At 45.5% G+C, this 10,768-nt stretch overlaps 1 protein-coding gene across 3 annotated transcripts in view; it reads left to right on the top strand.

Annotated features, from left to right (window-relative positions):
• The window catches only part of Mettl9 (methyltransferase like 9), a 38,409-nt gene extending 36,514 nt beyond the window's left edge, over positions 1-1,895 (top strand). For 2 of the 3 annotated variants that reach the window (XM_052199963.1, XM_052199946.1), the window contains one exon: positions 1,190-1,895. In XM_052199963.1, the coding sequence (XP_052055923.1) occupies positions 1,190-1,395 (206 nt within the window). In that variant the 3' untranslated portion in view covers positions 1,396-1,895. The remainder of the gene's footprint in view (positions 1-1,189) is intronic. The other variant, XM_052199954.1, reaches the window with a different exon arrangement.
• The last annotated feature ends 8,873 nt before the right edge of the window (positions 1,896-10,768 follow it).

The raw sequence follows: 10,768 nt of genomic DNA, 5'->3' as shown, positions 1-10,768 counted from the left end.
CTGCTAAGCCTGTGAGCAAGGCTTCAAGCCAGAGAGTTCTTAGTGTTGACAAGCAAAGTGTGTCTGTCCCTTGTGCTTGTTTTGGGTCTGAGTCACACACAGCACCCCCTCTTCCCCAGCCTCTATAGTCAGGTGGTTCTTTGTAAGTAGCAGGAACTTAGCTGATCAGCAAAAAGAGACTTGTTAATAGGTCTTGAAGTGGCTCCGGGAGCCTCAGAAGGCCTGCAGAACCACGTCAACTCCAGGTCAGGAGGAGCTTGAGTCACACTGAAACTGGTCTGATGCGGGGCACTAGGTACTACAAGTCTGTCATCAACACCCACTCATCAGCCCCCTCCATAGCCACTTGTTATTAGTGCCTGCACTTGGCAAAAAGCCTCATTTTATTCTGGGTCACCAGCTCATTCCAGTCTTGGCACCAGTGCCCTGCTGCAAGGAGGGCCAGAAAAGCAGTTTCCCCTCCCACCAAGAATTAATTCCCCTGACAGGGAGAGAATGCAGTGCTGGCCACTGAGAAGGGTGTAGTCTTTCCTGTTTGTGTATGCGCTATCACCTGCTGGTGGTATATCACCTTAGCATTGGAAGCCTCACTATGAATTTAGTGGCCTGTCACCACAGCCTCTAAGAGCACTCCATATCCAAATGTACTTTTGGTTTTGTGTGTTTGTAGTCAGGGTGTGTCTTGTAGGGAACAAACCTTGTCTGCTTCCCACACCCCAGGCTCCTAATGCGAATTGGCATGGAATTGATTGACTGATGACTGAGGGAATGGGTCAGCTTCTCTTGAAAAGCACATGTGTTTCTGTGAATTGAAATTCCTCATGAGCTTATTTTAATTTTCAGCCAGGCAGTTCTAGATAGGAAGTAGGTATACATGATCTTGTATGTCCAAACCTCTTTTCAAATACTAGTGGTTACTCTGTAACCCCATATTCAATATTCACTGGCTTGTTTCTGAGCCACAAAAGTAGCTCCATCAGTGTAGGCTCTGGATGCAGGCAGCCTGGGAACATGACTTTGGGTAAGTTCTGTCACTCCTTCCAGGCTCTGTGCACTTGCCTTGAAGAGAGTGGAGCTGTCAGAGATGGCACATCCAGGGCGTTATCCCAGAACACTCGCGCTCCCTGCATGTCCCTCTTTTAGTGAGTCATTGTTCAAGAATTTAACTTAATGTTTTTATTTGTTCTAGTAGGTGGCAAGTGGGAGAAACCATCGGAAATTCTGGAAATCAAGGGACAGAATTGGGAAGAGCAAGTGAATAGTCTGCCTGAGGTGTTCAGGAAAGCTGGCTTTGTCATCGAAGCTTTCACTAGACTGCCATACCTGTGTGAAGGCGACATGTACAATGACTACTATGTTCTGGACGACGCTGTCTTTGTTCTCAGACCAGTATAAACATGAGGAGGCCCAAGTCTTCAGAGTCGGCCCTGGGATCTGCCCTCCAGAAGAGAAGATGCATCTGGTGATGTGAGGGGGACCTCTGGGGACTGTCATTCTCAGTATCATGTAGGAATTTAAAAAGCCAAAATACTAATTCTTTCCTTGTAGTGTGTAAGGGAGTGTTTTTAAAAGCAAACCCAGCTCTTTGTGTATTTTTAATCAACTCTTTACTCAGAATCACCCGCCAATGCAGGTCACTCTCCAATTATGATGGAAGATATTTTTTATACTTAATTGCTGTAGGGACTCATTCCCAGACAAAGCAATAGTCATGATATCATGGAACTGATAAATGGATTGTTTTTAATAAATGAAGACTGGCAATAAAGCTGTCCATTCAATTCCAAATATTGGTTATAAAGTAGAACCGTTGATAACTTTCATGTTTAGAAACTCCTTCTCTTACTATTCAAAAAAATGTTTTTAATCATGCTAATAAACGTTTTTGGAGATGACTCTGGTACCCTGTTTTTCTCTCAGACTGTAGCTTTGGCTTCAGGAATGCCCAGTAGGTGCATGATGTGAAACACTTGGGCTGTGCCTGGAAGGCAGCTTTCAGCTTGGGTGTGGTGGAGAGCGAAGCCCAGGGAGTTTTGACACCTAGAATGACCAGCCTTGCTCAGATCTCGGTCAGTGTACCTGCTTCTGGACACAAAACAGCTTTGTTTTCCTAGGCTTCCTTAACTCCTCGGGATTGACACATTCCATTGCTTTGACTGATGGGATTCAGCCTAAATAGACATTCAACTTCTTTGTCTTCCTTGATTGTCATCTTCCCAGAACTTGGCTTAATCCTTGACTGAGAATAAGTATGTTTGCTGAAGACCATATCATACACCTGCTAGAATCCAAGAATGCTTCCAGTAAACCCAGAAACACGATGATAGAGGAGACTTCATTAGCAAGATCAGTGTACTGGCTGGTTTTGTGTCAACTTGACACAAGCTGGAGTTATCACAGAGAAAGGAGTTTCAGGTGAGGAAATGCCTCCTTGAGATCCAGCTGTAAGGCATTTTCTCAACTAGTGATCAAGAAGGGGGAAGGCCCATTGTGGGTGGTGCCATCCTTGGGCTGGTAGTCCTGGGTTATAAGAAAGTAAGCTGAGCAAGCCAGGGGAAGCAAGCCAGTAAGGAACATCCCTCCATGGCCTCTGTATGAGCTCCTGCTTCCTGACCTGCTTGAGTTCCAGTCCTGTCTTCTTTTTGTGATGAACAGCAATTTGGAAGTGTAAGCTGAATAAACCCTTTCCTCCCCAACTTGCTTCTTGGTCATGATGTTTGTGCAGGAATAGCAACCCAGCAATCATTGTGGATACTAGTCCAGAACCTAAAGAAAACTACAACACGTGGGCGGAAGGGCCAGCGTGTTCATTAGCAGCAGTCTCTACAGCCCCACCTCAGCAACCTGACACTGTTACTGTGTAGTCAGTCATGGGGTTGATGCAGTTGTTAGTGGTGTGGTCTTTTTTTTTTTTTTTCCAGGACTTGGGGAAAGTGAAGTACAGACAGTGGCTGATAGTGAACAGAAACATAGCAGCCCTCACTTCTTTTATAGTGGGAACTTCCTTTTTTACCTGCATCAGAAGGGGCTGCAGTTCTATCAACCAGGGAAGGGTATGCAGAGCCGGGTGGCTTCAAAGCATCTCCTGCCTTTGAAGTTGAGGTCTATTGGAAAAATACCACAGAAAAACAGACAGCACCTGTGCTTATGCACATTAAAGACAAATTCTGAAGAATATCAGAGGCTCTTTGAAGACCACAGTTTATTAAAAATGCCATTTTGTGGCTTGGAAACCAGATACAGATGTATTCTATGTCCTATCTGGTCTGGGAAGTCTTGGTGTGCTGTCACTTTTGGCCACTAGATGGTGATGTTGTTTACCGAGTGGCGATGGTTCACCTCCTGTGCAATCCTCCTTTTCTCCCCAAGTGGAATAGTGCTGCTTTGTGTGCCCCATTCCTGGCGTATGTGCTTAAAACACAGTGAATGATGTGTTTGAGAGACCACAAAGAGCTCCACCTGTGGTCAAGCAGGCTTGCCAATTGACCCTAAAGGTGAGTGCAGAAAGAAACTCAGCTCGCACCTGGGGTTCCTGGCCCGAACACCTGCATTCAAAACCCCTGGAGTTTTGAGAGCACCGATTACAGGACACAATGTCCCTAGTCATTTCCCCCTTGGGCGAGGTCATTAAGACCTCTTCTGTATTTCCCATCTTCCCAAGTTTTCTGTTTGTTGTTTGGTTGTCTTGTATAGCCAGCTTACAACAGGAAATAAGCTGGGTGGGGGAAGAAGTTAAGTTGGTGTTCCCAGCTTCCTCCTGAAGCTCTGGCTTCATTAACATTGCACAGAAGTCAGGTGTCGGCTCCTACAGCACAAAGATACATCAGAGTAGGCAGCAGGTTGAGTTGTTTGTTAAGCAAGCAGGAGGACCGGGACTTAGACCCCTAGGAAATGTTGGAGAGCTTGGAATCCCAGCTTATAGGAGTCAAACATCCCTGGAGCAAGGTGGCTACCCAGCTTAGCTACAGATTCCGGGAAAAGACCACGCCTCAGTATATAAAGTGGAGTACAATTGAAGAAGCTATCAGAAGTCAGCTTTGGACCATAGCGCGTGCGCGCGCGCACACACACACACACATGTGTACCCTCATGCATGTATGTGTGTGTGCACATACACACTACAATATAATGGAGGAAGTTCACATTGCATCCTCCTGAAGAAGTATTTGTGATATAAATGGGAACAATACACCATGAAATTACTGTATTGTAATATGAGATGCTAAGGTCTCACAACTACTGGATAATGAGACACTGGCTAAAAGGCTGTGACAATGATTAACAGTCCAGACTGCAGCTATGCACATCTGCATTTCGCTTTATCTGTTCAGTGTATTGTGCTGTCTGCCTTCTAGGCAGGAATTCTAAAATTCAAGTAGTGTCTTAATTTTGAACTATTTTAAAAGTAACCTCACTTTGGACTAGCTCTGGGTTTGTGAAAATTTAACTTCTGAGTTGGCTCTCGTGAGGTCCTAGTGCTACTGTGTGATGAGCCCATCCCATGTTCAAGGCTGTTAGGGTTTTGCTCCTTTTCCTAATGCTCCTTTTCCTATCCCTGGTTTCCCTTCAGGATGCCCCACTCCATTGGCTGAGCTTTATTTTTTCAAAGATTTTAATTTTATGTGTACGAGTGTCTTGCTTGCATGATTTATGTGTACCTGGTGCCAGTGGAGGTCAGAAGAGGGTCCCGGAGCTGGAGTTACCGTCTATTGTGAGCCGCCCTGTGGGTGCTGGGAACTCTTAAGAGCAGCCAGTGCTCCTTCCCACTAAGCCGCCTCTGCAGCTGATTTTGTTTTTAAATTATCAATTCTCACTGAACTAGAATGTCATTTGCTTTTCCCTTTTCCATTTTTTTATGTAGTCAAAATTCATGTAACAGATTAGCAAATAACTGTTGGTTAGGTGTAGTCCTACAGTGTGATCTTTTCCCTCGTCTATCACTAGAGCACTTAATTTGGCCAAAGTGGGAACTCTACCTATTAAATAACCAACTCTGTATCTTAGGTTCCTTGCACATATAGAGTGATACAATGTGTTTTCTGTTTTGTGTGTGTGTGTGTGTGTGTGTGTGTGTGTGTGTGTGTGTGAGAGAGAGAGAGAGAGAGAGAGAGAGAGAGAGAGAGAGAGGGAGGGAGGGAGGGAGGGAGGGAGAGACTGGCTTATTTCACTACCATCTGAAGTTGCAGCCATATTTCTAGCATGTTCCAGCGTTTCCTTTTTAAGACTGAATGCTATTCCATTGTAAGGGCATACCACAGTTTGCTTATCTGTTTCTCCACTGATAGACACTCAGAGTGCTTCCACGTTTCAGCTGTTGTGAACCATGCTGCTGTGGCTATGAATGTGTAAGTATTTCTTCAAGACTGCTTTCATTTTGGGGGAGCTGATACTCAAAGTGGAACTATTGGGTCATTTTGTAATTCCTTCTAGTTCTGTGTTTTGTTTTTTTAAGAGGAGCCACAATGATGAAAACATTTTATGTTCCCACCAACGATGCACAAGAGTCCCAGTTTTCTACACCACTGCCAACACTTATTTATGTATTTTAGATAGTAGCCGCCAAATGTATATGAGGTGACACTTTGATTTTCATGCCCTAAAGATTAATGGATCATACTTTTTTCATAGTTCAGTTTGGGGCATTTGGCTTCATTTCCTGGTAAAGTGCACTTTGTAAATATCTGCTGGTACCCCTGAACAACAGAATCCTTTTTCTCTATGAAACCTCAGACTTCCCTGGAGAATTGGGAGAATATTATTACATAACTAGAATTTAAGAGTCCCTCTGGGTTTGAAAGTCACTATGCTCTATTCAGACGAATTAATGCTTTCATTATAAAGTCATTTTTAAATTACTTTCTATGCCTGTAAAATGGTGACGTGACATTGGCTATCTGCACTTCAGTTCTAGAACATAAATAACAGGATGCCGGAACGCTGTTATTAGATACCCTGTTTAGGATTTGACTGATTTATTTTTTGAGATGAGGTTGTGCTGTGTTGCCAGGCTGGTCTCAAATTCAAGAGTTTGGAGTGATCCTTCTATTCCAGCTTCTTGAGTGAGGAGGACTACAGCTTTGGGCCACTACCTTGGCTGGAATATTGTATTTAAATGCCTGTGAGCCCCAAACCCTTTCCCAGGGGTGGGTTGAAGTGGCCAGGACTACATAACCTCTTAAACTCAGTTTTAGTTTCTCAGCTCTTGGGTTTGACATTCTGATGGCTGTTAATGGTCACAAAGCCCTGCTGAGCATTTGCATTCCAAACAGCACACTAACTAGAGAAAGTAAAAACAGGCAGAAAAAAGAGAAGACAATGAAAGTGAGCCTCAGTTGTCCAGTCTGTAGCCAAAGGCACCACTATTGACATTTTGGTAGGTGGCCTTAATAGGGCTCCCCAGTGCTGTGTGTATGCACCGGTTCACATATCTCTACATGTGGTGACAGATGCTTTTATTTCTCTAGGAGAAATCATGTAAAGCTCACAGGCATCTGGTTTCTTGTTAGAAGCTGACAAGATGCAAGATGTTTCCTATCATTCAGGGCTTGAGGATAGACTGATCCAAGGCCTGGGGTCAAGAGGATGATGCTGAGGATGTGGGAGAAAGACTATAAAAATTCATCGATGGGCATCAGAACACCTCAGTGGGTCTTTTCTGAAGAGCATGTTTAATGTTGTGATAATATAAAAATTAGGATGATTGAGATGTTTCATTAAATGGGAGAATTGCAAGAAAGCCTCTCGGGTCCATAATTGTGTTTTCACTGGGTAAGATGAAAAACAGGTCTGCATGATCTCACTGATACACGGCCATTATTTTAATGCATTTGTGTCTTATTTTAATAAAAGCACATATATTAGTAGTTGGCTCTTTTGTTTGGAGATGAAATAATTTTCTTGTGTTCTTATTATATGATCTTTCTTAAAAGACAGTTCTTCCTTGTGGGGACGGGACCCAGGACCTGGCGTGGGCTAGGCTCAGTCTCTACCATGGATCTGCACCTTCAGCTCAAGGGTATTTATTCTATGGGAATGTAATCTGTGCCATCCATGGATGGTCATTTAGCCACAGGCTTGCTGCTGAATCCTAAGCTGGATCTCTGCCTGCTATCGCTAATATGTGTGCTAGTAAGATTTTTTTCCCCTGGAATGTTCTAAACATCATGTGTTTTAAAATGCATGTGTGCTGTGTGGTCATGTCTACTTGATACACAAACTAGTTACATGAAAGGAGGGAGCCTCAACTGAGAGAATGCCTCCATAAGATCCAGCTGTAAGGCATTTTCTTAATTAGTGATTGGGAAGGGCCCAGCCCATTGTTATTAGTGACGTCACCAGTTGGTGGTCCTGGGTTCTGTCAGGCTGAACAAGCCAGTAAGCAGTCAGGTTCCTGCCCTGTTGGAGTTCCTGTCCTGGCTTCCTTTGATGATAAACAGTGATGTGTAAGTGTAGGCCAAATAAACCCTTTCCTCTCCCGCTTGCTTTTGGTCACAGTGTTTCATTGCGGCAATAGAAACCCTGAGGCACACGGGGATAGAGTAAGGAGCCTCTCTCACCAAGCGTGGGCCAGCAGCTGTTGTCTTGCACTCCTGACGCCTCTCCTTCATGCACAGCTCAGTCTGCCTTTCAGTTTTCAGTAAATGTGTTTATAAAGCCTTTTGTTGGTGGTGGTAGTTTTTAAGGTAGGGTTCACTATGTGGCCCTGGCTGGCCCAGAACTTGTTTTGTAGGCTAGGATGGCCTCGAACTCACAGAGATGTGTTCCCCACAGCTGGCTGAGATGAGATTTTTAAAGAGCCCACTACAATGAGCATGTCTTTAAACAGCCCGACTACTAAGTGGCCACAGGACTCCCAACTGTAATTTTGCTTTTTTGTTTTCTGAGACCCTGTAGCCCATCCTGCCCTCGTATTCACAGTCATCTGCTCTCAGCTTCCCACAGCTGCGCCTTCACTCCACCCAGCTCGAGTTTCGATTTTCAATGGTATCTTTGAATCTGGAGCCAAATAAACTCCCTGCATTGTCATTGGCTGCTGTCTTCAGCGAAGCTAACCGCCTCTGGCTGGCTGTTGTCCCTGGAGGGTGTGTAGGGAGACCCCAGGCTGCCCGGCCTTGGCAGGGAGGGGGCGGAGGAGCTGCACGCCAAGCATTGCTGTTCTGAGAGGTGTGGCCCTGGCCCAACCTTGTCCAGACTCAGCAGTAGAGCCTGCAGCTCAGCAAGCGAGGACCCGAGGGCCAGGAGCGGGGGACCACAGTGAACAGACAGAGGACGGTAGGCCGAGTGCGGGGTACACAAGCCATATGAGCTCTTAGGCATCCATAGGATGGCGGGAGGGTGTGTGAGATGACACTTCTCAGAACCTGCTTAACACATCAGTAACAGAGACTCTTGCAAGGACACCTGCAGCAACACATCACAGCTACTGCTGGTTGAATCCCAAGATCCAGGCTGGGCTAGGAGCTCTGGGAGTGTTAAAAGGTGAGGAGGTGATATTTAATGCTTGCCTGGCTCTTGTGAGGAATTGTGAAAAGATGGGTCCAGGGCATACTGGATGTATGGATATATACTTAGTTTATTTTGCACTGGGAAGTAGTTGCAATCCCCACACACAAGCTAGGTGAGAAAGCTCTCCCACTGAGCTATGCGAGCCCTGCCCTGATACATTTATAAATGCCTAAATATACGTTTACATGCTATCCTCAGATGTAAAGATGGAAAGGGCCAGAGAGGTTAAGGAATCGGCTCAATATCACACAGCTTGGAGCTGCTAGTCCAAGTTAAAGCTGCCGTCTATTCCTGGGTTGTTGCTGTGTCCCTGGGTTTGGGATTTGGGACTGCTCAGCATGTCAACATTTACAGTTCCTTAGCCCAGATTTGACTCTGTCACCTATTAGCTGCATAGCCTTGGTCTGCTCACCTGACTTCTGAGAAACAGCCTTTTCATTTGGGAAGTCAGCACAATGGTGGTGTTTACCCCAAAGTTTCTGCAGGACTTTAACGTGATGCATGCGCAGGGCGCATCCCTGGCTGCCTCATTTGGTGTTTCTGAGGGCCATGAACCTTGGGGAGCCTGCAGCTGTGTTTTAGAGTGTGCACTGTCATTTGCTTGCTATGTGAGCTTTTCAGGAACACGAACTCACCTATGAAACACAGCAGAGGAAACTCAGCCGATAGAGTACAGAGGGAGAGGGACTCAGCATGGGGGCACCTGGGGAGGGGGTACCCAGGGTCTTCTCCTCTCCTTCCTGCACTGTGGAAGCCAGAGCCTTTAATGAGCAAGGCAGACATGGGCGAGAGTGTGTTCTGGGCAGAGGGAGATAGGTAGGGACCCACAACCCTCCCTACAAACTCCCTATCCCCGACTCAGCAGCCCTAAGCTAGGGGACCCCAACATGAAGTAATGAAATCAAATTTAAGTTATTTAATGTAGCGGGTTTACTTTTGCCTCAGCCACAAAATGTCTTTCCCTGTTTTGTTCTTGCTTTTGAGAAAGGGTTTTATTATGTAGCCCAGGCTATCCTGTAACTGGATTCATACATTAGACTGGCTTTGAACTGGCAGTGACACTCTCCAACTCTCTAGAGTACTAAGATTGGATTACAGGCACATGTCAGCCTGTCACACTCAACTATGAAATAATATCTTTTATTTATTTATTTGTGTGTGTGTGTGTGTGTGTGTGTGTAAACTCTTCCAGTTAGTGTTCATGGGTTCATATTTAGTGCTCATGCCACAGACTTTAAATGGAGCTGCAGCTGCTTCACAACAGTGATAAACTTTTGGTAGATGTCTGGTGACATGTCTCAGCTTGAAGAACCTGGTGGCATCACATCTCACTCCACAGGGGACTAATTGCCTGATCCGCAGCCTGATCAGCTTGTTTCTGGCTTGCCTGTGACATGCTGGTTTTGAGATGTTAAGTTGGAAGCCCCTCTGTTCCGGTTGGCAGGATAGCTGTCCACTCCTTCAGGTAACCTTTGAGCTCTGAGATCTCTACTGACTGCTGATGTCTTCCTCTGAGGTTCTTCAAGTGGTTTGGTGGAGAAGGGTAGGGCCACAGAGAATGCTGCCCACCACCAAATGGCCCATGCCTTGCCCAGTCTTTTAGTTTTTTGACCAGCCCTCTGAAAGAGAGTACCCCAAAGGGCCTTTAATTAAAACCAAATCCCCAATTGACAGTGGGCTGGGGTTTCACTGGGACTGAAGACATTCTTTGCCCAGAGAGAGGAGTGTTTATTTCGTAATCGTAAACCTCTCACCGAGGTAACAGGATCAGCTTAGCCATCTGCACAGGAAGCCTCATTGTCTGGGAAATTGGAGGACTGTGAATGGGGCTGATGGCCCAGGGACATGTGACCAAAGAGAAGAGGGAAAGAGGCAAAAGGTTCTTCAACCACCCAACTCTAGGAAGTTATTGTTGGAACTCAGAATAGCAGTTCCCAGGAGCAGCTGGTAGGCAGAATGCTGGTTTTCAGTGTCTGGAGGTTTTGAAAGTGATGTCATGGTCTGCTTTTCCCTGGGAAGTCAAATGAGGACACTTGTTTTTTGATGTTTGCTATGAAGGTCCCCTGGGTGGGTGGAGGTGGTGACAAAACAAGCCACTAATGTAATAGGTTAGGCAACACTGACAAGGACTGGACTAGGGAATGCTGGGATGCCTGTAATTGTTAGATATCACCAAACTTGTGTCATCACCAGAAGTTCCTGTCAGTACTGAAAGAGGGTGCTGTTGTTACCTCGGTCCTGGAAAAACTGGAACAATTTATAT

Source organism: Apodemus sylvaticus, chromosome 1 (assembly GCF_947179515.1).
Source record: "Apodemus sylvaticus chromosome 1, mApoSyl1.1, whole genome shotgun sequence".
In the NCBI taxonomy this organism is placed as follows: domain Eukaryota; kingdom Metazoa; phylum Chordata; class Mammalia; order Rodentia; family Muridae; genus Apodemus; species Apodemus sylvaticus.
The sequence above is the reverse complement of the archived record's forward strand: the minus strand, read 5'-3'. Positions and strand labels throughout refer to the sequence as shown.